Source organism: Schistocerca cancellata, unplaced genomic scaffold (assembly GCF_023864275.1).
Source record: "Schistocerca cancellata isolate TAMUIC-IGC-003103 unplaced genomic scaffold, iqSchCanc2.1 HiC_scaffold_1090, whole genome shotgun sequence".
NCBI classification, from domain to species: domain Eukaryota; kingdom Metazoa; phylum Arthropoda; class Insecta; order Orthoptera; family Acrididae; genus Schistocerca; species Schistocerca cancellata.
In genome coordinates this window covers 501,700-529,223 of record NW_026047089.1, presented here as the reverse complement: position 1 = coordinate 529,223, position 27,524 = coordinate 501,700, and the positions used below count along the sequence as shown (strand labels likewise).

The window sequence follows — 27,524 nt, the reverse complement described above, 5'->3', positions numbered from 1 at the left end:
TGGCGCCAGGTGCTGTCTTATGCTTTATGCAGGTTAAAGAAAACTGCAATGAGGTGTTGTCAATGGGCAAAAGCCGACCGGATAGCAGACTCCAGGTGGACTGTTATCCACTGTAGATCGGCCACAGCGAAAACCACCTTGAGTCGATGACAAATGGTTACGGGATTCAAGAATCCAAACCAGCAGCTGACTCACCAGGCATTCAAGGAGCTCGCAGAGAGAGTTGGTAAGGCTAATTGGATGGTAGCTATCCAACTGAAGAGGTGGCTTCCCAGGCTTCAACACAGGAATAACAATGCTTTCCTGCCATTCGGTAGGAAATACCCCCTCGCTCCACAGGTGGTTGAGAAGGGTCAGTGTACGACGGTGGCCAGCCACCGCTAAGTGTTGGAGCATTTGATTATGTATCTGATCTGGTCCAGGAGCCACGATGGGACAGAGGGTGAGGGCGCTGGCGGATTCCCACTCGCAAAGTTGGGTATTATATGGCTCCAAGCAGCGAGAAACGAATGACAAAGGCAGTCATTCGGAGCGCTCATGGATACTGAGTCGATGCAGAGGCTTGGGCAAAGTGTTGAGCGAAATGCTCTGTGACAAAGTTCGGACAGGTAAGGACAACACCATGCACAGAAATTCCTGCAACGCCGGTAGGACGATGATGGCCAAGTTTCATCTGAACCTGTGAAGAGGGAGTGTGCGGTCCTATGTCAGCCACAAATCATTCCCAGCAACTCTGTTTCTGAAATTTGATTTGCTAATGGGCCCGGGCGCAAAATCGTTTAAAGACCAGAAGGAGAGCAGTAGAATGGTGCCACTTGAAGCGGTCTTTTATGGCCACAGCAATTTCTGGAGTCCACCAAGGGACCGTCTTCCGATGGGGGAACCAGAGGAAGAAGGAATGGCTGAAACAGCTGCGGCAACAATGGCGGCAGTCAAAGTCTGTGTCGACTGATCAATACTACTGTGCGGTAGTATAGGAAGATGGTAGCAGAGGAGAAGGCATCCCAATCAGCTTTAGAGAAGGCCCACCTGGGAGGGTGATGGAGCGAGATATACTGAAGGAAGGTCAAAACAATTGGGTAATGATCACTGCCACGAGTCATCATGTACACCCACTGAATGGAGGGAAAAAGGCCAGGACTGCAAATGGAAAGGTCAATGGCAGAGAAAGTTCCGCGTGCCACACTAAAGTGTGTGGGAGTGACAGTGTTTACGAGACAGAGATCAAGCCCTGCCAGAACAGCTTCAACTGTCCTGCCCAGGGCAGTAGTCTGTGACTACCCCAAAGAGGGTTGTGGGCATTAAAGTCCCCTAGAAGCAAGAAGGGAGTTGTTGAAGGGTGGTTAGGGCAAGGGATGCGGGGTTGCCTGTCAGGCAGGATATAGAGACTACAGATTGTGATTAGAGTGGCCAGATGGACCCTGACAGCAACTGCTTCCAGAGTAGTATGGAGGGCAACCCATTTACTAACAATGTCCTTGCAGACCAAGGTGCAAACACCACCAGAAGCCTGCAAGAGGCCAATTTAGTTCCGACAGAAAGCGTGGAACCCACGAATGGTGGGCGAGTAAAAATTGACAAAATGGGTCTCCTGGAGAGCAATGCAAGCAGCAAAGTAGGAGGAAAGAAGGGGGCTGCAATTCTGGGAGGTGATGCAAATAGCCATTACAATTCCACTGGAGGATTCTCAAGCTGGAGTCCAAATGGGAAGCAAATGGACCGAAGCCAGTCAAGCCGCTGAGTCGCCATCCATCACCAATGAAGATGGGGGTAATGTCCATATACGAGGAGTTAGACTCTGTTGGTTCATTGGCTGGAGGAGGGGAAGTCAGCACCTCAGGGAGGTACTGGAGGGACCTTGCCCTTGTTCTTGTGTTTCTGCTTCTTCTCTTGTGAAGGAAGTGAAGGGCAGACTGCAGCGAGGTCGGGCACAGAATTACGCCTGGCCATCTTGGTGCCCACCAGCCGCGGAGTGCGCGTGCAGCCCATGTGGAGCTGCAGATCGCCTTTCAGGGGAGTGCTGAGAAGGGGAGCTCTGGGAGGGAGCTCCAGTAGCGGTGGCTCCCAAAGAAGGGGAGCACTTCTGCGGTAGGGGAGGAGTAGCAGCACCCGAAGGGGTGGGTATTATGGGTACTGATGTGGTGGGGGAGTGGGAGATTGAGGAAAGGTCAAATGGGGCGGGGCTGTGCAGAGGAGGAGGTAGCATGGGGAATGGATGTAACTGAAGCAAAAGTAGAAGTTACAGGCACGCGATGGAGCCGGTCATACTTTCGACAAGCCTCGGTGTAGGTAAGTCGATCTAAGGTCTTGTACTCTCGAATCTGTCTTTCTTTCACATACACCGGGCATGCTGGCCAGTGTGGAGGATGCTGCACACTACAATTTATGCACACTGGCGGGGGAGCACTCCCGTCATGGAGGGGGCGCCCATTGGTGCAGCGGGAATACACGTGTCCAAACTGTAAGAATTTAAAGCATCTCATCGGTGTTGGACTAAGGTTTTACATCACCTTTACCTTCACCGGGAGGGGATCCCCTCGAAGGCCAGGATAAAGGCACCTGTATTGCTCTCGCCATCTCTCCTGGTACAAACCAGGTACCGAGGGAAAGGGTTAAGCCCAGACCGGCGAGCTCGACCCTCTTCCCAAGGGTTGACCAGGGAGGGGAAGGCCGTAGGATCAGAAGGAGTGTCATGTATTCTATTACTCTGAGAGAGTCATAGAACGGCCAGCAGTTATTTTTATTTTGTTTTGTGTGTGTTATGGTTTTAGGGCGCAAAACTGCTATGGTCGTTAGCGCCTGGTCTGTGGCTTCGGGAAAGGTAAAAAAATAAACCAAATTGGATATCAGCAGCAATGGAAGCAAAACTCGAAAAGTGGGAAAACTAAAAAACTGAAGAAAAGCTTAGAAAACCACTACGGAAGGGGGAGGGGGAGTTGTTTTCTCCAAAAAGAGCTTCAAATAAATGACAGACGTCATCTCACTGACACTAATAAACTCGAGAACGTCATCGGCTGAGTGCGTGTCATCTGCTAAAATGGAAGATATATCAGGCGACAGCTGTAGACGAGTGTGCAGCGGAGTAAAATAGTGGCACTCAAGTAAAAAGTGTCTCACCGTCCACAGTTGAGAGCAATGGGGACAAAGTGGGGAAGGATTGCCACTTAAAAGATGCCGATGGCTAAAAAGGCAGTACCGTATCCGGAGCCTAGTTAAAATTCCCTCCTCCCCGCGATGAGTTCGGGAGGAAGAGGTCCAAGCACAGGAAGAGCTATCACGTCCCGCAATTCATTCTTGGGAAGTGTAGACCAATGTGCGTGCCATAAAAGAGCAACACGACGACATAAAATACTCTTTAGATTGGCGAAGGGAACCATGCGAACAGCAGGCAGAAGAAGAGATTGCAGCCTTGGCCGCTATATCGGCCACTCTTTTCCATGGATAACAATGTGTCCAGGGATCCAGAGGAATGCCACAGAGACGCCCCCCAACTGGAGGCAGTCCTGAATCTGGGGGACCAGAGGGTGGACAGGGTAGAGAGCTTGGAGAGTGAGGAGAGAGCTGAGAGAATCTAAGCATATAACATACTGTATCCACTGACGGTGACGGATGTACTGGAAAGCCTGGAGAACAGTGTAAAGCTCCGCAGTAAAAGCCGATCCTTCACTTGCGCGCATAGAGCAGCAAATGTCTGATGATAAACGAGAGAAGGGGTACCATCCTTGAGAAGCTAACAAAGGTCACGGAGCAGGCAGGTCCGGGGACAGAGCCAAGGTGGTGCCGTACCCCCAGTTGTCAAGAAAGTTTTAGGAAAGTGGAAAGACAGAACGTAGCAGTTGACGGAAGCTGACTCCCGGTGGTGGTAGAAAGGAAGGATGGCCTGCATACCTTAAATCCAAGGTGGTGTCGAAAAGAAGGCTATGGACCGGATTAGCAGGCATGGAGGACAGCTCGCCGATTGGACCACGGAGGGTCAGCAGTCTCGGCATAAAGGCTTTCCACAGGGCTGGTGTAAAAAGCACCAGACGCTAAATGCAATCCACGGTAGTGGGCAGAGTCGAGTCGCTGAATAATAGATGGCCGAGCAGAGGAGTTTGATGGATCGCAGACAGCGAGCCAAAAGATAGGAAATGTGGGAGGACCAGCACAGTTTTCTGTCAAACATAAGACCCAGGAATTAAGCAACGTCTGTGAACGGAAGGTCTACAGGTCCTAGATGTAGGGAAGGCAGAAGAAACTCCGTTTGATGCCAAAAATTGACACAAATGGTCTTACTGGGAGAAAAGCGGAAGAGTGGAGGTGATCGAGACATCCTTGAAGAAGTTGTTCAAGAAGGCTGGTCCATTGAGAGCTGTAGTAGATTGTAAAATTGTCCACAAACAAGGGAGCCCCGAGACATTGGGAAGGAGACAATCCATAATTGGATTTATGGCGATGGCAAAAAGTCCAACACTTAGCACGGAGCCCTTGGGAGGAAGTACGGGAGAGGGTAGTGTTCACCCGCACTTTAAATGTGCGCTCTGCCATAAATTCGCGAAGAAAAAGGGGCAACTGACCACGAAAGCCCCAAGAGAACAGTGTGCAGAGGATGCCTGTCCAACGGGTATCGTATGCTCTCTCCAGATCAAAAAATATTGCTACTGTTTGGCGTTTCCTGATAGAAGTGGAGAGAGTAACAAGATGGCCAACTGCAGAACGATGCTTTCTGAAACCAGGTGTTAAAAGGCTTCGGCACTCCAGCCACCAGGCTGAATGGCAATTCACCATATGCTCCAAAACCTTACACACACCACTCACTCATGAGAGAAATGGGGCGATAGCTAGAGGGGAGATGTTTGTCCTCACCAGGTTTCGGAACAGGAATGACAATAGCTTCCCGCCATCTTCTGGGAAAAGTACTGTCGGTCCAAATTTGATTATAAAGGCGAAGGAGATACCACAGACTATAGTACGATAAATGCATCAACATTTTGATGTAGATACCATCCGGTCCTCGGCCAGAATAGCGAGAAGAAGAGGGTGCATGTTGGAGTTCCCGTATGAAGAAAACAGAATTATAGCTTTCGCTATTTGGAGAGGAGAAAGCCAGAGGTCGTACTTCCGCTGCACGTTTCTTCGGGAGGAAGGCTGGCAGGTAATTTGAAGAGCTCGAAATGTCAGCAAAGTGTTGACCCAATGAGTTAGAAATTGCGACGGGATCCACTAATGTATCATGCGCAACAGTGAGCCCAGAGATCGGGGAGAAACTAGGCGCACCAGATAACCGTTGAATTCGACTCCAAACTTCTGAGGAGGGAGTGAAGGTGTTAAAAGAGCTAGTAAAGAAATCCCAGTTTGCCTTCTTGCTATCACAGATGACGCGACGGCATCGCACACGTAACTGCTTATAGCAGATACAGTTGGCCGAAGTAGGATGGTGGCGGAAAACGCGAAGAGCATGTTGTCGCTCATGTAGTGTGTCACAGCACACCTCATTCCAACAAGGAACAGGGTGGGTGCCGGGGTAAATCGAAGGTGCGAGGTATTTAACGTTCCGCAGCCTGAAGAATAACTTCTGTAACATGAGTGACCTGATCATTGACACTAGGAATGTGACAGTTATCAAATGTCGCTAGAGACGAAAAAAGAGTCCAATTGGCTTGGTCAAACTTCCAGCGTCTCGGGCGCATAGATGGCAGTTGTTGCTGCAATCGAAGGACACACAGAAAACTGTCACTCGAGTGTGTATCTGCAAGAGCGAACCACTCAAAGTGCTGAGCTAGCTGAACAGTACTGACCGAAAGGTCTAAATGACAGAAATTCGTCGTGGAGGCAGACAAAAATGTAGGCTCCCCAGTGTTGAGGCAAACAAGATCCGCTTGGTGGAAGACTGCATTCAATAGGGAGCCTCGCGGACAAGGACGCGGAGATCCCCAAAGTGGGTGGTGGGCATTGAAGTCCCAACCAGCAAATGGGGGGCGGGAGCTGACCAAGAGGATGAAGGAGATCAGCTCTTGCCATCTGTGTGGACAATGAAATGTATAAGGTACAAAGAGAAAAGGTGTATCCAGAAAGGGTAAGACGGACAGCAACAGCTCGGAAGGAACTATTTAAGGGGATTGGGTGATAATGGACAGTATCATGGAGAAGAATCATGAGTCCTCCATGTGCTGGAGTGCCTTCAACAGAGGGGAAGACAAACCTGACTGACTGAAAATGAGGGAAAACAAAGCGGTCGTGGGCACGCTGTTTTGTTTCCTGAAGACAGAAGATGACCGGCGAGTAGGATCATAAGAGGATTGACAATTCATCCCGACTGGCCCTAATGATGCGGATAGTCCAATGTATAATGGACATGGGTGGACAGAAAAGGGAAAAATCTTACCACGGTTGCTCTCAACTCTACGACTGCTGAGAGCTGCGGCTGACAGCATGGAACGGGATTCAGCCAAAGGCAGAAGATCCTCATCCATAGGTTGTTCAGGGGCAGCTCCTGCCACCAGCCATCGGCCGGTTGATCAGCCGCCAGCAGTGCGTCTTGGCGACACTGAAGACGGCCAAGGGTGGTTACCGCCAGGTGGCGCTGTAGCGGAGAAGGAGAGGAACTGGGTTTCTTATGACCTCCTTGGAAACAGGACGTCGAGATGAGGGAGGAATCGATGGTTGTGAAGTAGGGGTACGTAAAAAAAAAATCTTTGCAAGTAGGCTTTTTTTTTTTTTTTTTTTTTTTTTTGAAGCCTGAGTGTGTGATTTTGGCGCTCGTGATTTTGCAGAAGCCGATGAAGGGTGAAACGTAGAGTGAGCAGGTGATGGTGGGGAGGCTGAATGGGCGATCTTTGCGCTGGCCGATCTGATGACCAATGCACTACAGGTGAGATCACAAGTCTACGTGCCTGCCTCCTTAGTAGGCCGAGGAGATGCAAGGACAGTGCTATATTTACCTGCTGGAGGCAGAGTGGGCTTTCGACTGGCGAATAACTTACGAGCAGCAAATGTAGACACCTTTTCCTTCACTCTGATTTCTTGAATAAGCTGTTCATCTTTGAAAATGGGGCAATCTCTAGAGGAAGCAGTGTGGTCACCCATACAGTTGATGCAACGAGGGGATGGAGGTGGACAAGCACCCTCATGGGCATCCTTGCCACACGTAACGCATTTGGCTGGATTGGAATACGACTGGCTGGTATGATTAAACCACTGACACTGATAGCAACACGTAGGGTTGGGGATGTCAGGGCGAACTGAAATTATCTTATAGCCTGCTTTCAAGTTCGATGGAAGTTGAACTTTGTCAAATGTCAAGAAGATAGTACGGGTTGGAACCAAGTCCTTTTCATGACTTGATGAACAGCTGTTATGCCCTGGTCAGACAGGTAGTTTTGAATTTCCTCGTTGGACAATCCATCGAGTGAGTGTGTATAAACCACCCCGCGTGTTGAATTTAAAGTGCAGTGTGCTTTCACCCGGACAGGGAAGGTGTGTAGCAGTGAAGTTCGAAGCAAATTTTGTGCCTGGAGGGCTCTGACTGTTGACACCTTTCTGAATAATGAAAGGGTTGACTGTGGAGAAGTCTTGACCTTCGTCAGACCGAGAAACAACAAGGAACTGTGGTACTGATGGAAGAATTGTCAGTGGCTGAGACTCATTTAACTTTTGCTTGTGAGCAGAAATTGTAGATGTAGAGGAAACCATTGCAGAAGTCTCCGATGGTGCGCTCCTTCCTTGTGGGGGCCCTCGCTGAAGGCACTCCCGCCTTAGGTGAGTGTTCACACCTCAGGTCACACCTCCCGAGAAACGGATGGAGGGAACAATTGGCACGTTCGGAAGGCACCAGCTCAGGTCATCACCCCTCCCTGGGCCTGGCCGTTACCAGTGGGGTACGTATGTGTCCTACCCGGGGTGGGGAATTATGCGTTACCCCATCAGCAGCTACGCGTGGGTCGGCCTTCAGACACGTACAGGGAGGAAAGAAAGAAAGAAAGAAAGAAAAAGGGAGGAACAAAGAAAAGGAAAGAAGAGAGGTCTCAAACGCTGCAGCGGAAAAGAGGGTAAAGAGAAGGAGAAGGGGAAGACAGAGACTTGCCAGCAGAGAACATGAAGAGGAGAGACTGTTTTACAGTTTCAAGTGTCCTCCTCCGGATGTAGGCATGAAACATACTCCCATACATAGAGAAGGTGGGGAGGGGGAGGATGGGGGGATAGGGAAGGATGTGGAAAAGGAAGGTATGCAGCCTGGAAAGGAAAGAGAGCTGCACTAGCTCAGGGTCCTGTGCTCATCAAGCATGTATCCACAAAAGAGTTGTGGACCTCTTGGAGGGGAGGGGAGGGGGGGGGGGGGGGGCGAATCGCCAGGATGTTGTAGCTTTTGTCGTATCATGTGCAAGGCGTCAGCCCTAGTACCACCCACTCTGACCAGGGGCCCGCCCCGTGGGCACCACCCAGCCACAGCAAGGGCCGTCTGGCACAGCGATCATTGCCGGGAGTTCTGATGCCCGAAAGTGATGAGCATTGATTCCTTGGCATACAGGAGGTGTTAACAGCTCGGGTACTAGCAGTGTGATCCCTGTGTTGTCAAGGGGCTCAGCCAAGTGGGTACTTAACAGCCCGACCACACAGACTGGGCTACCGTGCTGGTGACCTAGCAGGAATAGGGCTAGGGTGCAAGGCGAAAAGGGAGGGGAGAGGAGCCTGCACCATGGAAACTAGGTAGGGTGTTCATCCCCAAATGGCTCACACTGAACGGGAAATGTTGGAAATGGAGGTCAAACCCCAAGGCGACCAAAGTTGCTGAAAGGGAGATGGAAACAGCATACTAAACAATAGCACATATCAAAACAAAGCCAGGTCTATATAAATAATTCCACCAAGAGGAAATAAGGAATGGCTCTAATAAGATAAAAATCTGTCACCAAGAAGAAACTAAAGAGCATTTGACATCTAGAGCCGTGAGTACAGTTAGCCGCCAAATAGCTTGCCACCACTATTTTGCCACTGCTCCACCAACTCCAGATATGTATAATAACATGGACCAGTAACTTGTTTGAGTGTTTTCAATAATAATTAGAGTGCTATAAACAACTGTTTTGAACCCTAACTTTATCCTAATTGTGAACTGATGCAGGATCCCATCCTAAGTGTGCAGAAAACTGAGTATCCTGTTTCTAACAAAATAGCGATTTGTTTCTGTGTATTATATGTGCAAAAAATTCAGTGCCACAGGGTGTAAATGTTACTGTCTAAAAATACCTGCTTCACAGGTGATGAAAAGGGGACACAAATTAAACTTATTTGAAACGTAATTTAGCCTTGAGTGCAATCATGAATGATTGTTTGAGGTTAATAGAGTTCAGTGTTGAGTAAAATTTTGGTTGAACTGAACTTTGCTTCTGAAATAATCATAGAGTTTGCCTAGTGAGATAATATCAGTTTATGGGTCCCCACCATATTCCTTTCATATTATAAAGATAAATGGTATATTTTTGCTACTAAAGAAATCTGGTGCATTTCTATAAATGGCAATATAAAAGCGTATATCAGTTAAGTCAGAAATCTTTTCAGCCTGACTTTAGTTCAGTGTTTCTTCCAGTAATATCTCAGTACCGAATCATGTAATGATAGTGATTGTAACCGTTATTATAAGAGTGGGGCACTATCTTGCTTTCTATGATTACTGGTTGGTGCATTAATGGTAACTACTGCAACCCACAACTTAGATAGCGCTGTATTCATGTGTATCCAATGTGCTATTCAAAGGGAATTTTAATGAAAGTCACATCAACTCTTGTTCAATTTTCTTAAACAATGTTTCAAATTAATATGCCAAATTAGGTTAGCAATCATTTATTGTTTCATTCGTATGAATTTTTCTACTTTCATTGTCCTCAAAGTAAAGCCTATTTAGTTTTTCTATTAATTGCAATATATACAAAATTACTGTCTGATACCCTTCATCCATTAGACAAACACACGGTCAAAACTCAAAATCCTCACAGTGGGTAACACTAGATTTGCGTCACGACAAGCAAGTTAGTGATGTATAACGAAGCATGTGCAAGTGTTGTACACTTTTACCAATTGTCCCAACAGATCCTTCAGGCTAGTCAGCCAACACAGACAATGATGGTCTGTCATAGCAGCAAACTGTTTGCCACACATATATAGCTGGAACTTGATGACCGAAACAACTGTAATGCACTCTTCTTGGTTACAGAGTACTTCCTCTTTGACTTGGAGAGTACTTTGGAAGTATAAACCATCACTTTCACAGCATTTTCCTGGGTTTGTACTCGAGGAGCACCTACCCCACACCCACTTGCATCACTGTGAAGTATTGACTAAGCATCTTCATTATATTATACTAGGCTTTAAGATGATGTTGGAACCTCTTTAAGGACAAGGAAAGATTTTCCTGCTCTTCTTTCAGGAAAACTTGGCATTTGCAGCAGTTCTTGTAAGGGATGAGCCCTGGTACTTCTAGTCCTTTATGAGTCATTGGTAGTATAAGCACATGCTGGGGGAAAAAAAAAAAAACCTACTTACATCATGAATGTGCTGACGGGTCTGAGAATATGTGACTGCTCTTATTTGCTCTGGGTCTATTTTCTCTGGATCAGGACAGACTCCAGACTTATTTCTTTGGTGGTAAAGAGACTTTTTTTCAGATTCAGGCATGCTTGCAGTTTGAACACACTTCAACATGGTGTCAGGCAGTTTACATTTTCTTCAAATGTCACTGAAAAACATCATTCAGATAGCAAAGACATATCACCCACTGAAGTTGTTGAAGCAGATTGTCCATCATACACTCTAAGGGGCTGGAGCATTAATAGTTCAAATGGCATGACTTTTAAACTCAGGCCAACAGAAGCTGTGGAGATTTGCCAGTAGCCTCTCCGCATGTGTATAGTTGAGAATTATTTAGCTCGTCTCAAGCAGTTTAGAGTGTCATCAATGCGTAGCAGTAAGCAGACATATTTTTTCATGGTTTTGTTCAGTAGGTGGTAGTTTACACACAAATGCCCTGGACCATCCTCCTCTTTCATGAGGACCAAGGGCACTCTGAAGGTTTAATGATGTTATCTTGCAGCATCTTCTCCACTCCCTCTTGGATTACCCTTCGTTCAGCCTGCAACAACTTATAAGTTGTTTCTCCTCTCTGGATTTGAAAGTGTCTGAAAATTGGCACATAATGGCTAAAACTCACTGACATTGCTACTTGGTCAGGACAAATCCTATTGACAGTTCTTCAATTGTGTTAACTGCAGTGCAGTAGTAGCAGAGCCAGATTCTTCAGTCATGGAATAAGCTCCCCTTCCTGGATTAGTTCTGCTGCCCTTACACACGCACGTTTAGGGATGCATTGTGGTTGCTCTTGACAATTAGTGATCTAAAGTTGTCCTAGACCACCTACAATGCTTACGACTGTAGCTAGCATGCAGAGTTCTTCTGTGACCCTGTGTATCTTCTCGCAGCTGACAAAAGCTTCACAATTTAACTGAACATTTAGACTGATGACTGGTACTCCTCTCATTGCTGATGACAAAATGACAATGTCAAACAACCATCCAGATCAATCTTGCTATGTGTATTTATTCGAATAACATTGTCAATCTGGAGGTGTGGTCTTCCACTGTCGTGTGCAGGAAGTCCCAGCCAGGAATAACAGTATGACTACATTCTGCAAAAACAACCAATTCAATGGGTTGTGTTCTGTCACCAACAGAAATTCTCTCAATACACATTCCTGTCAGCTGGAGCCATTTGTCATCTACGACTTTTCAGCACAACCATTTTCTTCACACGAATTTAGTTTTCTTTAGCTGGCAAAGATAAACATTTGACATTACAGACCAGGAAGCCATTCAGTCGTCAGCAGCTGGGATGGTTGATCATCAATGGTGATCTCAATGAAATTTCCTGGTATCTTGGTAACTGATACCCATGGAGGATTTTCCTCTGTGGCAGCCTCACCTCCATAGATAGTAACCCTCACTTAGTTTTCCTGAATTTGACAGCTAAGCTTGCTGCTACTGAGAATTTCTACAGCTTGTTGGTAGCAACCTTGTCAGAGGGTACTGCAATGAGCTTCATCCCCTCTTATACCTAGCGTATAAGAGAGATGAGGGATTACATTTTGGAGTCTATCACACCTATTTCATTCAAATCTTTTTCTGTTGAATTTCCTCAATGTTCTTGGTGAATTCCTCTGCTGTAACAAGCTATTCAACAAGAACGTCATACATATTTTCTGTGACTCAAGTGAGATTTTGCCAGCTTCTTTCATATTCAGATTCACAATGTGGCATAGGGCCAGCACATCCTGTATGTAGGAATGTGTTGTTTTGCCACGACAGTCAGCTCTGCTCTTCAATTGTTATTCCACTAAGTGGATTGTTACCAATTGTTTTCTTCAGTTCAGCCTGAAATTTATCATAGCTACTGAGCTTCTCTTTGTTGCTGTCAAACCACAGCTGGACTGTGCCATTCAAGTAAAAGTACACACATTTGCCAACACATCATGTCATCTCACCTATTGGATTTGGTTAATCAGTCAAATCGTTTCAGCCATTCTGTCGGGTTCCGACCGATGTCTTCGAAAAACACTGATGATGTCTGATTTGCTGTTTTTTCTAAACCACTGGTCTCTTGAAAATACTGGCTGTAGGAAGAATGTGCTGGTTGTATTCGAGTTCCAGTCTGTGTAGGTGAAGGCTTTCATGTTGCCCAATTAGATCCACAGTGGTGAAATATTCAGTGTCCCCACCAAACAATATTACGTCATAACCAGAATTGAGCCCAAATCTAACAGCAGGACCATCAAGGAACTACAAAGTTGAGCACTGAAAGCACACTTATTACTAACACCAATGCATACCCACAACAGAAATGAATTTCTGAATGGACCGTGCAACTATTTATAAACATAGAATATTCCAGAATATACAAACAAACAAAATTAATTTTGGGAACCCTACAAAAATGACAAATACAAAATAAGTGTGGGTGGTTGGATCGGAACTGGTGACCAGCAGCATGCTAGCCAGTGATGCTACCTGCTATGTCACATAGTGTAAAACACAGCTATTGCAGGAGGGGGAGGGGGGGGGGCGCACTCACCCTGCTGAAAACTACAGTAAGTATTTGTGAATCTGTATCTCAGAAATATATGTAAACTTTTGTATTTTCTAAAATGTTGTTATAGCTGATCTTAACATATCTCCTAAATATCAAATAAAATGACTTCAAAATTGTCTTTAATAAGATGAATAAATCATATTTACTCAGTTGTACATACTCAATGCCAGAATTTCTACTCTTATTTTGTGGCTGAAGTAACTGAGGTGAGTTCTCAATCATGCTTTATTTGAAGTGGAAAACAAAGATGTGACCGCTGCAAAATTAAGTCAGATTCAGAAATGTGGCTTGAAGGAACAAGAGCAGAGAGATTAACACAATAAATGAACCAAGCACTGAGCTTGATGAACTGTATGACCTATTGTTTAAAGAACACAAAACTTGAAAATATTTTTATTACTATAATAATATCATTTGAAATATACTTACAGGCTCAAAGACAACACAATTGGCACTGTAACTTGCACCAGCAACAACACCTGCACCACCCACTAAGCCAGAGGCCAAGTTGTCCACAATACTACCATACAAGTTTGGAGTAACCATCACATCAAACTGTTTTGGGTTGGACACCATTTGCATTGTGCAGTTATCAACTATCATTGTCTCAAATTCAATCTTTGGATACAGTTTTGCCATCTGAAACAAAATATATGAATCATCTTGAAATTCACAATGACATGCAGATACTGTAACAGAGCCAGCAAACAAACTGACTACTTTTAAGACAAGTCAATGTTTTTCTTACCTTTTTACAGCTCTCAAGGAACAGGCCATCACCAAGTTTCATAATATTGGCCTTATGGACTGCAGTTACTTTCTTTCGCTTATTTTTTGTTGCATAATCAAAAGCAAACTTGGCAATGCGCATTGATTTTTCTCTTGTAATGATCTTCAAGCATTCAACGACACCCTGTGTTTGGAAATCATAACAGTAAATTAGCAGATTTTTCACTTTAAGGAAATTGGCCACTGAATGTTGAGGGATGAATAGACCTGGGAGAGAGAGGGACCTCATATACAACATTAAATGATATGCAGGCATTGGACACATTAATATGAAAGCTCATCTAGATTCTTGCCCACATCGGCATACAAAACAGGCTGCACAGTTATATCTTCAAATCTTTTCCTTTCACTGGAACTCTAAGTTTCAACAGGACAGTACAACACCACAACAACATGTATTCTGACGACTAAGAAACCACAGAGCAAGCAAGAAGCTATGTTAATGATAATATATTAAAGTGAACAAAATAATAATAATAATAATAAAACAGCACTTGAAAAAATAGTTTATATGAAGATGTACATGACAGCAGATTGAACAAGGACTGTTCATACAATTCACTTTTATAAACCAAGTACAACAAATGTTATTACAATCACAGGTAATATCAGAACTGGTAAGTACAAAAATTTAACTATCAATTTCTAAGCAAAAAGTAACTGACAGGATAGTCTGAGCATATTTTAAGACATAAAATTTTATTTTGAATGCATCGGGTGTGGCTTCCACACTTTCAGTTTTAAGTTCCCACAGTGGCGACATGTCTGACAGAACCTGTGTCATCAGCATCACAACACACTTTCTACCTTTGCTGACAAAACTACCAACTAAGAATGCCACTCAGACGACCAACAGAGAATATGGGGAAATTAGTCGTGTGGTTGCTGGAACATCTCGCAGGACAGAGCACAGTTGAAATTCTCTCTTGTACTTTGGCCTTCAGATAGAGCATTGGTCTCACTTGTCTCTTGTCTTTTTAATAGAGGAAGATGGCTTAGGCAATCTGCCTCTGGCTATGTTCTTTGGGACTGTCCACCAGCCAACTTTGAATGTGAACTGCTTCCTCTCACGCTTCCTATTTCCTTTATTTTATTTGATCAGCCTGACTGGCAGAAATCCTCTACTCCTGCCACAGGTGAGCCCATCTGTACTTTGTACTGTTAGAATGAGTGTGTAAGTGTTACTCTCTTATTTTGACACTCCCTTTCAACACTCATCCTCGACCAGGTTCCATTTTGTACAAAATTGATGTCATAAGTTGTGACCCCCCCATCCTCCAGTCCAAAGGAAGGCCACAAAACTTTGGTACACATACAATGCAGTGTGGGTGGTGAGAAAAGATCACCACTGTTATTCACTGCAAACCGACTACTGCAATGCATCACCATTAGAGGCAGGAGCGTGCCACATACGCACATTTGTTTTGCAGCATTGGGGCCCACAGTAAACTGCACAGTTCATGCGTTACTGCTTGAGAGTTGCCACCCTAGATCCAGCTGACACCAACACTGCCCACAACCATGTGGCACACAAATAATGCAATGAATGTGTGTCACTTCTGCACCCTTGCAACACTTGCCTGTAAAGGATGAAGAGCGCACAAGTAGTAAGTATACAGTTGGTGCCTGCCACCCATTCATCTGCACAGTTCACCAGTGGCTGCCCAGACTGAGGGTTTGGAGTTCAACACTGGAGGCAATACCAAACCCCACTGTTGTAGCCAATAGTCTCTGCTCAGTCCATATCACATCCACATGGGTGCCATGTGCCAATGATCCACACCGCCCACATGTGCTGTTGCTGTCATTGCCTTATGTGCAATCTCACTCAGTTCTTCTGATTAGGTAGAGTAGAGAGAGACAAGCAAGACGTCGAAAACAGGGGGTTATATGCTTTTACATCAGATGTAAAATTCTGAACTGAGAAGCACTCATTTTAAAGTGTTCTACCTATTATATAGTTTACTGCTTGATCTTCTTGTCATGTGTTGCCATCTACTGCCTTTTACTTGGGACATATTTTTATGTTAATATAGTTTTGAAGACAATAGTCAAGGGATTCTTTCACAGTTGATCTAAATGGTAACTTTCCGAGATAATTAAAGTGTATTAGTGTATTATGGAATGTAAATGCAGGATTGAGATAGCTGTGAAGTTATTCTACTCCATATTTTTAGTAGATATATTTGGATGCTCAAAATATCCTCTACGCACCCACAGGCACAGTGCGGAGCAGGGGGTAGTGGGAAACCCTTTAAGTCTTTACCATCACATCACATCATACTTGAATACCTTTTGTGATCCACAGAAAGTAACACACAACAGAAACTTTTATTAGTTGTATTGCACAAGACAATGTATTCTAGTACAACCAGTACCCTTCATCTCTCATTGCTAAGCATTCATCATTACCAATACTGTGTTTTCCAATTATTGAACAAAATATTTCTCATTCCAACCATAAGAGAAATGGAAGTTACAAGGAAGAAAACACTTTTTGTCTTAATTTGCATTGTCAAAATGGAGAATCACATTCACCTGCATGAGGTCTAGTTTTGCAAAAAACATTTAACTGTCTGAAAGTAATCTGGGTGATGAAGAAAAACTTAATTAGTGATTTGAGGGAAAATTACACCATGGTTTTGACCTGAATTTTTGTAGCCAAACGAAGAGTGGGAAATGGACAAATGGCGTAAGAAGATGACCAGCACGTTTTGAAATTTCGAGGAAGACACTAGGAAGTAAAAAGAGGTGTCAAAAATTTCATCTCTTCAATAACTAGGTCTTTCATGCCTACAAAGTTGTGTTGGTGTGACATTTGACAGTTAAAATGGCTTCCTTCAAACACAGTACTAAATTCAGGACATTTCGAGAACACATTTCTAAACAAAACTTGAAAATATATTTTTTTGTGGGGTTGGGGTCAAAAGCTTTGAGACAAGATTCTAAACATTTGATGCAATTTTGAATGATGCCCGAAATCATCTATGGCGAATGGGGTGCTAACTGAGAACGCACATTCTCTCTCCTGATATGCGAAGGATCCTCTATTGAGAAATTTTTTAGACTGAAAAATTGTTGAAACTTTTATACACCTACAGATACAGGAGATAGAAATATGTCAAGGCCACACAAACAGTATACTGCACAGCCTCCATAATCCACCAAACAAATCTCATCTAAAATTCTAACTTAAACACTGAACTTTAAACTCTCAACCAGCACCTCATTTGTTGTATTTGACTTTGAACATCATTCAAAGGTTCATAAAATGTTTACATATGGTTATTTTTCCTGTGCATCTGACAGAATGTTGATTATTTTTCTTTGCTATAAATATATCAAGGAAGTTTTTTTTTTTACTCTGGTTGCTCTTTCTCTAAAATGAAACTTATGTTTTTGTGTAGTGTGTTTACCCTTGTGGGTAATGTTCTATCTTCATTCTGGTTCATGTATCAAGCATGCATCTCCATCAGTATAGTACATTGTATTTTCATGGTATTATTTTCTAGAATGTTCTTTTTCTCCTATTCTGTTTATGAACATATCAGTTAACTTTCCTGAAATGGAGGATCCCATAAGCAGTCCTTCCTCTTAAGTGTAATCTTCACTCAATTTGATTTTGGTCAGTTACAAGGTGCAGAAGTGTGCTTATCTCCAAATGTATTTCTGTGGTAACTTGTGTAAGTATCTGTATCTTGTTCTTTTATCTTGATTTTTTCTTTAACTGGGATTGTGGAGTCCACGGTTTCTCCATCAAATGATAGCAACATAGCTGTGCATAGAATATATATGTATCTTTTATGGGCTTTATTACTTCCTCTGGATTCTTCACCGTTTTGTGTTTTGTGCAGTTGTGTGTGTGTGTGTGTGTGTGTGTGTGTGTGTGTGTGTGTGTTTAACATGTGTTGGTTCTTTTCCGTAATTGACAACTGGTCTCACCAGTATGTTTGCTTTATGAAGTTTTGGCTCCCTCTGGAGTTTTGCAGCATTAGGTTTTGTACATACCTTAAGAGCATTTTTTTTTCTGTCATCAATAACACGTAATAGCAGATGCTTCCACAACCACAGAAAACAAAAGACAATACCATCTTCTAACATCAAAACAAAGTACATGAGGTGTTAGTGCATCTACACAAGTTGAAAACCAAAATATATCCAACATCAGTGGTGTCCAATACCAAAAAAATCGGGCATCTGTGTGTGGAAGAACATTAGGAATGAAGTAGGAAGTAAAAAATTATGAGTAATATTTGTAATTTAATATTATTTAATAGTAGTATAATGTATAATGTGAGAACTGGGTACACTCTTGACAAACAGATTTGTAAGCAAAGACATTTATATAGCAACCACTGAAGATACTTTAAAATAAAGTGAAAAACAAAATATGATCGAAATACGACTTTTATTACAGTCACAAATTACATATCTTACTTGTGTAACTGCGACTGTGGAAAAAAGGTGCAATAAAAAGAAATAAGACAATTATTCAAAGTAACTAAAATAAAAAGGTGACGAAGGAATTAAATTAGTTAAATCACTCTGCTCAGTCAATACTAGTTTTGTTCTCATTACAATCAATGACAACAACAGGGTTTATTATTTCTCCAGCTATTCCTCCATTGGTCCTCTCAAACTGCGGTGCTAGTAGCCTCACTACTTGTATAACAAACAAAAACCAAATTTTGACTTCCACTTCAATGCCAATTGATGTTATTTCATTTCAATGCCCCCCCCCCCCCCCCTCCACCGCCTCAGCATTCTGAACAGAGGTGGCAAACCTTTCTTGTTTTTCATTACTCTTCCCACTCCAAGAATTTTATTTTCCCCACAAAACATCCAAACGAGATTGGCTGGATTAGAAACCATCCAATCCATATCCATCCATTTTTATACATGCCATTTGCAAAATTACTCTGTATACAAGATGCTAGATACTATTGTTGACACCTGCAGCAGAACCTGTGTTCCCATCACACTTTAGTATGGATCCTGCAGTTGAATCTCTGAGAGCATACAACTTTATCCTATATTTATGTTGTTTCTTTTTCATAAATATCCTAAAACCAACCAACCCACCCATGAAGAGGCCAAATTGCCTTAACTATTATAAAATCCCTGTTAGGATGAAAACTACATTTGCATACAAAGAAATCAAAGAAAGGCCTCATTTTATGAAGTAGGTCATGCTTTTCTTTGCCTTTCCTGCTAATCTGTGTAGCACTGTCATTTAGATATTGTACAGACATTATAGCCCAAAGCGATTGCAACTCAGTACATTACTCACAAATCCTGACTAAAAATGGATCTTTTGGTAAATATTCTTAAGAGTTTTGGCGATTTGAGACCATATGTATGAAAATAACACTGAAACACCAAAAATTTAAGTAAGTTCGCAGCAGATCACTTATGCGCTACACAGTTCTTTTTTAATTTCTTTATGTCTCATTGTTGCAACTGTGTTCCTAGCACAACGATTTGTTTCACTTTTGATGAGCATTATCACACAGCTGTCAAAGAAATGAGTAAACTGAACTATCTGATCAAAAGACCTTTAACACCCCTACAGAACATGGAATTAACCACTGAATGTCACGACACACACACACACACACACACACACACACACACACACACACACACCAGTATTAAAAGAAGCTGGTGAGTATTGAGTCATTATTAGAGAAGCAGTAACAGCAGAATAGGTTGGTCAGCAGATCTCAATGACTTTTAATGTGAAGTACTCATTGGATGTCACCAGAGTAACAAATCCAATATAAGACCAGACAGATCTTATGTACCAACGGACATTGGCCATCGAGCATTGTGAAGTTTGGCTGGAAAAAAGCAACATGCAATTAGAGGAAGAAATCTCTCCTGAGTTCCAAAGAGCTACCAGCAGCCAGTTTGTACAATGACTCTATGCATAGAGTTATAAAGGGTTCAACAATTGAGCAACTCCTCGTAAGCCACACATTTCCACAGTCAGTACTACGTGATGCTTGAGGTGGTGTAAAGAGCAATGACACTGGGCATTGGATGACTGGATAATGATTTCAGAATATGAACTATAATAAATGTAGTTTTAAATATATTGGTATTAGGGGCTTCAAATGATGAAACATGTGATCCTATATGATTATGCGATGTGTGTGTTTTGACATGGAACCCTGTGGCAATCTGACAAAAGGGTTTGGGTTATGCGAATGCCTGAAGAACGTTATTTGCCATCATGTGTAATGCCAGTAGTAAAGTACAGAGGAGGCAGTGTATGGTACGGAAGTGGTTTTCACCGTTAGGGTGTGGTCCTCTTATTGCATTAATAAAATTACAAATTTGGAAGGATATGAACACATTTTACAGCAATGGGAGAGGAGGAGATTAGTGTTTAACGTCCCGTCGACAACGAGGTCATTAGGGATGGAGCGCAAGCTCGGGCGAGGGAAGGATGGGGGAAAGAAATCGGCCGTGCCCTGTCAGAGGAACCATCCCGGCATTTGCCTGAAGCGATTTAGGGAAATCACAGAAAACCTAAATCAGGATGGCCGGAGACGAGATTGAACCGTCATCCTCCCGAATGCGAGTCCAGTGTGTACAGCAATGTGTACTGCATGCAGTAGAAGAATAGTTCAGAGACCATGACTGACTGTATCGGCATAATGATGCTTCCTGGCATAAAGCAGCATCTGTGAGAGAATGGTTTGTGGGCAATACCATTCCTGAAATGGGCTGGCCTCCCTGGAGTCCCGTAACAAGTTTGGGGTGAGTTAGAAAGCTGGCTTCGCTCCAGACCTTAACTTTGAACATCGCTACCTTCTCTAATTTTGGATCTTGAGGAAGAAGCACTGGAATGGGCTGCCATTTGTCCACAAACATTCAGAGACTTCACTGAAAGTGTCCTCAGCAGAATTCAAGCCATCATAACAGTGAAGGTTGGACACACCCTGTATTAAAGTTCACTAATAGACATTCAGATACTTTGATTACACTTCTAACTGAAACTCCGTACTGGCATCTGATAAATGTGATGCTGCGTCCCCTTCCTCCTGGACAACTGACAGTTGTAACTAATCATCTAGTCCTGACCAATCTTGCTCACTTTGCATTGATGTATGTACACAAGCAGTACTACAGATGGTGACTGATGGTCTGCACTATGATTTAAATAGAGAAAGAATGCTTGCATCAGAACTATAAAGATAGAAACAGAGATTAAGCAGTCAAAACAGCTCATACCCTAAACATCAGGAATAAACTACTCATTTGGCAAGTAACTGAAATGCAGACATATCTGAATCATCACTCATACTTTCATCTGTACCATTTCCGATTCTGGATCTCTGTGTAAAACAGTCAAGATCTCCGCAACTGTCAGCTGTTATGCCAATTTTTACACCTGCCGATGTACGCATGCGCACACACGCACGCACGCACACGCACACACAAATGAACCTTATGGATCACAGCTGCTTAGGCGGCATTTTAACTTCCCCGTGGTGGTAGGTATAAAAACTATTGGTCCATATTATACAGACATTGTACATTATGTATTAATAACACATGAAAGTTCTGTCCAAGTAAAATTACTTGATAGTTGATGACATTTTCAGTTGCAGCTACTGAGTTGCCGCATCAGCTGCTGGCTACCGCTCAGTTACAGGTGACACACAAACATGGCAGGTCACTTCACAAATGCTGTTAACGTTTAACGTGGAGCAATGTTGGAAGGGGCCGCTGTGAGGTATGTTGGAAATGTGATACACTTTGTTGACAGCAGATTTTAAGTAACCAATGACTAAACTTTGGCGGATGAAGTGTTTTGCAGCCCTGAATTAAGCTAATCACAATCTTGTGATGTGTAATGTATCCGAGAAAATGGAGGTTGCAGCTGAACTAAAATCATGATCACTTTCTTCATGATGATTAAAGCTAATCTCTACTAGCAACCTCAGGGCAGAAAAAAAATGAGTTTCAGTGCTAAAAGCAAACTGTAATTTCTGGATATTGTTGGCACCTGAAACTATCTCACACTGCCTACACGAGATGCTGTATTATTAATTGATGAGCAGAGCTTGTTGGTCCTTGGTTGCAGATTATAGGTTGACATGCGCAGATTCCAAATGAAAAAAAGAATGATTGGAAGAAAAACAGGAGCAAATAAAAGAATCAATATGATGACAAAAATGATGGGAAAAATTACTGGAAATAAAAAAATTACATTTAAACCAATTAATTGAATAAATATAATAAACTCTTTTGATCAGATTAAGAAATAAAAAGAATTTTGCTACATCTGAAAAGATCTGAACCTACGAACTTCTACACATTAGAATTATACTTTAACCATTGCACGAGTCACTACACTTGGTTAAGTAGTTATGAATGTGGTGACACAGCCACAATGATGAACTGCAGCCTTCAAAAATTTGTCTTTGTGCAATGACATGCAAATCTTATTTAATGCCAGCAATTCTCTATGATTACAATAATAACTATGTATGCAATGCTGAATCCTGTCTTGTGTGGAAAGTATCCATTAGCATTTTGTTAGTGCCGTATACGAGACATGCATATTTCATCAGAGAGTGTGTGTGTGTGTGTGTGTGTGTGTGTGTGTGTGTGTGTGTGTGTGTGTGTGTGTGGATGCGCGCGCGTGCGGGCGTTATAATGTGTGATGAAATATGAATCAAAAGTGCCAGACCCATGATAGGGAATCCAAATACATCAAGAAAGAAAGCTGGACAAGGAATTGGAAGTGAACTGCCCATCTGATGTGGTAGTTTGGCAACAGTGAACAGTTCAGGCATGATGCTGAGTGCTCTGATTAGAGGAAACCAGGCCCAATGAGTGAAGTGTCAACTATGAAGTAATTATAAGCTGACCATAGTAGTATCTAACTAGGTACAAAACATTCAATATGAGCAATTAAGAGGACAGCAAAGATCATAATAGTAAATATTAGAAACTATTGACAAGATAATAAAGATTGGTAAATTCAAGATGGAATAACAACACCACCTATGAGGATAGTTGCTGCTCACCACATAGAGCAGATGTTGAACAACAGACGGGTACATTTTAAAGTAAACTAAGCTATCAGACACAGTCCTCCTCCAGATTCAGAACACCACCCCCCCCCCCCCCCCCCGCCCCACACACACACACACACACACACACACACACACACACACACACACAGCCACATCATTTCAGGGCGCTGAGCCTCAACTGATATCATAACTGACACCACTGAAAAGATAAAATTATTTGCTGGAGGCACAGTTCATCATGTGGAGCGAAAGCTATACAATTAAGGGAGGGAGACATAAAAAGTGGGAACCCCTACATTAACTCAAACAAAAAATATTAGGTCTCTGTTGTATTGCACAACAAGTTCCAGCAACAGTAATGTGTTTTCAGTGAGGGAAGCATACTCATCATGATGTTCGATAGAAAAATAATAATAATAATATTACAAATGTTTTCACATGTGGTATGCCACCAGAAATGGCATCGAAACAATGGTTTGGTGACAAGTACTTAAGGCTAGTTTTGTAACAATATAAGAAATATACCACTAATCTTATGGAAGAGTCATATAATCGCATCTGTGGCCAAGCTTGGCAAAACTGCTTCAGCTAGAGTTTGTTCTGGGAAATGTGCAAAGTATTCCACAGGATAACTTTTTAAAATAGTATACATTAGAATTTGTTGTGCTGATGTTTATTTGCAACTTTCTTCTGGGTTCATGCTGTCTCGAAGAGTTTCCACGCTTAAAGTATACAGTCATTATTTGTATTTACCAAAAGATGTGTTAGAATAATTTGCAGATGGGTACAACCGAAAGACACTTATACATAAGCTTTTGGCTGCAGCCTTCATTGGAAAAAGAGAAACATACGACGTTCATTCACATAAGCAAGCACACCTCACACACACACGGCAGCCAACACCTGCAGTATGGATGGTCTGTTGGGCATGAGGTGTGCTTGCTTGTGTGAATGAATGGTGTATGTTTCTCTTTCTCTGATGAAGGCCATGGCCAAAAGCTTATGCATAAGTGCCTTAATTGTGCCTGTCTGCAACTTACGTGTATCATCTTCACGGAATCTATCTTTTCCTATACTGTTGATATTCCTACCTGGAGTTTCCATTGTTTGTTAGAATAATTTCTCATATTTGAGGGATTATCCCTGTCAACACCCAAATTTAATGGAAAATGGAACATTAATTCGAAACTTACCCCCCCCCCCCCCCCTCTCTCTCTCTCTCTCTCTCTCTCTCTCTCTCTCTCACTCTCTCTCTCTCTCTCTCTCTCTCTCTCTCTCCCCCTCTCCCTCCCTCCCTCCCCCCCCCCCCCCAAAGCAGCTGCATTTCTTTCATGTCAAAACACACATCACATGACCATATAAGATCACAAGTTTCCATTATTTGAAGCCCATAACACCAATATATTAAAAACTGCATTTTTTACATTGCATATTCTGAAATGATAATTTGCACTAGCACACCAGTCATCTGATACAAGTAAAGCAATACCTGATCAGTTATTATAACAAGCATGCAATGCGAGTTTTTTTTAGAAAAAGGAGAAATACTTACTTTCACACTTTCATGTTCCAAGGCAGAATATTCTCCTTCTGTCTGCTCTCTGATAATGACAGCATCAATCCCATCATGTCTACACTTCACTCCCGGCAGTGACTTTACATGGACAACATTAGCATACAGATCTAAAGAACGCCTCAGTTTCATATTCAGAGTCTGCAGTTCACCAGTGCGGCTGTAGTCTGGTGTTGCTAAGATCCCCTACAGTGCAAAAATATCTAAACAATTTTTTTTTTTTGGAGCCACATTATTAAATACAGGTAGATTATGAACAATAAGATATTTAATGCAGCATTAGAGTGTAAGTGAACTAAGTCCTCACTAGTGACGCTAAAAAGTTGTTTCACACCACCTCCATAGATGAAAATTTGAGTAAGAGTAATGAAGTATTTAAACATGTAGCCCTTCCATAAATTTTGAAATTATCTAGGAAGGATGTGGTATATGCATGTGTCAGATATGGGGCATGCTTGAACATTTTAACCCTTCAAGCTGACAGTACTCGTGCACGCAACAAGCCTCATAGCAGTAGTTTATACAACCAGCTGGTACAGAAATGCTGTATTTTACTTAAACTGCTTTATTGCAGGAATTATTTGCCAAAAGTTGATGAAATTCTCAGAGATTGTTAACAACTTTCTGATGTTTAAAACACACGTAATCACTTAAAATGATCTTTCAGTGTGTCATACTTTGAAACAAAGTACTACACCACAATCTCATCCAGTCAGTTCCCAGCAGTTCTGTTATGAGACAAAGCTTGAAATTTATATGCGCACACACCCTTGCCATTACAACAACTTGATAACCAATAAATGCACAGTGTGCTGAAACATTTTCTACTCTGCTAAATATTTTCATGTGTCGCTGTGCATATTTTTCTCTTTCTTTGAGACATTTTGTAGTGCACAATTTCTAACAAATAGTATTCCACACAAAGATTTGAATAGTATGTGAGCACAGATATTCCTAAATTTAGCTAGCAAAGCAGTGACATCCATTATCAATCAATGGCACAGCAATACACTTTTATTGTGATTCTGCAACTGGTTAGTACACTGTCAGGTTACTGCCAGTGCAAACACTCATGGTACACATGTGCATACCCTGGTTCCTGGCTTGACGGATTAATGCACTCACATTTAGACTGAAAATCACTATGGTCAGCACTGAAAAAATGTTTCATTTTTAAAAATTGATATTTCACAATTGTTGCATAGAAAAATATCCCACAGACATACCAAAGTAACAACTCAAACAAGCTCATCATATAGCAGGCTTACACTATAAACAAAGATCCAAAAATCTGTATTACCAATTTAATTTTTGAATTCTTAATTCATTATCCAAATGATGTTTCTAGCACATGATTTCAATCTTCAATCCAGTTACTGTGTATTGCATCTGAAAAGCATTTAAGAAGATGACTTCTACTATTTCCAGGATCTTCCACATATAACTATTGTGTTATCTGAAAGTTTTACTGTGGACACATATTTTCCATTGAAAAATTGCACGATATCCCTGTAACGCAAAAATTAATGATTCATTTTTATCTTTGACAATGACTTGTTAAATTAAGCCTTTGGAAGTAATATTTCCCGTTACACAATAAGGACGGTATCTCTCAATTTTTCAACACAATACAAAATTTGGAGTATAAGTGATGTTTAATACCAAACCTTTGCCGATTAATTTAAATTCACAAAGCAGCTTTGTAAGTATGAAAATAAAGCATCTTAAATTAGAAAACAGCAGTAACATGAGACTGAGGTTGAGTGATTACCTTAAGGCATATACCATTCTTTTCAATGGATTTTGAAACAACTTCTAGTGGTGCACTCATCATATGGTGCACTTCAGAGAAAAAGAAGGTTTCAAAATCTATCGGAACATCAGCCGCCTGTCAACAGAAAAATAAATTTAACAATATTTCTCCAATTTACTACCTAATTCATACAAATGCATAAACCACAGAAGCTAAATTATTGTTTTTTGCAGTCTCGGTTGGCAAAGATTATTCAGGATTACCAGTTCCTGCTTAAAAAACAACTCATGTTCAGATTCATCCCATTACTAAGTACTTTGTCAATTTAGGATCTAGGTAGTCTCCACATTATGTGGAGCTGCTAACTTTACTTTGTAACAAGAATAGATCTGAAAACAGTAATATTAGAATACTTAATTACTAATAAAACTTAAATGAAGTAATGACTGATGATATATTTTGAGATACCTAGTGAACACTTAAGGACAAACTCTGAAAAGTACTTCCAATATATTAGGCATACAACACATCCAGTATGCCCGAGATAAACTATTTTCCTCATTCAAAAATAATCGTAAATCAAATGAAGATAATCACTGATTAAAAAGGCAACCTCAAACGGTGGCACACATCCTAAAAATCAAGGACATGGTCTGTACCAGCAGCTGTCTGCGAAATAACTTGCAAAAGAAGATGGATTCACTGTTTATTTGTTTCCTGAGATTTCAAACAAATTAAAACATTGAATTCTAATATATGATGAACCCACCCTCCCAACCATCCTACTTCCTCTGGCTTGTTTATGGGTTTCCAAAAATAATATTTCCACCAAGGATAGCATTGCAACATCATTTATAATATGGAGAATTTATTACTAAGACTCTAGGACATTCAAAAAGAAGCTTTCAGTGATTGTAGGGCAAAGTAGAAACACTAAGGATATAAGTGTGTGCGTATAGCAGGTGTATACTTTGAAGGATGTTTACTATAGAATATATTTAAAACATTTCAATAACTTTTTTGAACAGAGCTCTTAGGCAACTTTTTTAATGTTCTATTGGAAACAGACTTTTACAGTACGTAGTAACTGGGGGCTGCATATGGACAGTGCTTGTATGGCCATGATAATAATGCTTTTGTATTATGCTAGTTGTGATGCAATCCTGCAACAGAAAACCCAATATGCTTAAATTTTTCATAAAAAATCAAAGCCCAACAAAATCTGTGCGCTCTAGGCAGCAGC

At 42.0% G+C, this 27,524-nt stretch overlaps 1 protein-coding gene across 1 annotated transcript in view; it reads right to left on the bottom strand.

Moving 5' to 3' along the window:
* Positions 1-27,524, bottom strand: part of LOC126154488 (isocitrate dehydrogenase [NAD] subunit beta, mitochondrial-like) — a 47,119-nt gene that overhangs the window by 6,420 nt on the left and 13,175 nt on the right. The window contains exons 4-7 of the mRNA XM_049916139.1: positions 26,300-26,416; positions 24,508-24,714; positions 13,862-14,026; positions 13,543-13,752 (exon numbers count right to left, since the gene is read on the bottom strand). Of these exons, the coding sequence (XP_049772096.1) occupies positions 13,543-13,752; positions 13,862-14,026; positions 24,508-24,714; positions 26,300-26,416 (699 nt within the window). The remainder of the gene's footprint in view (positions 1-13,542; positions 13,753-13,861; positions 14,027-24,507; positions 24,715-26,299; positions 26,417-27,524) is intronic.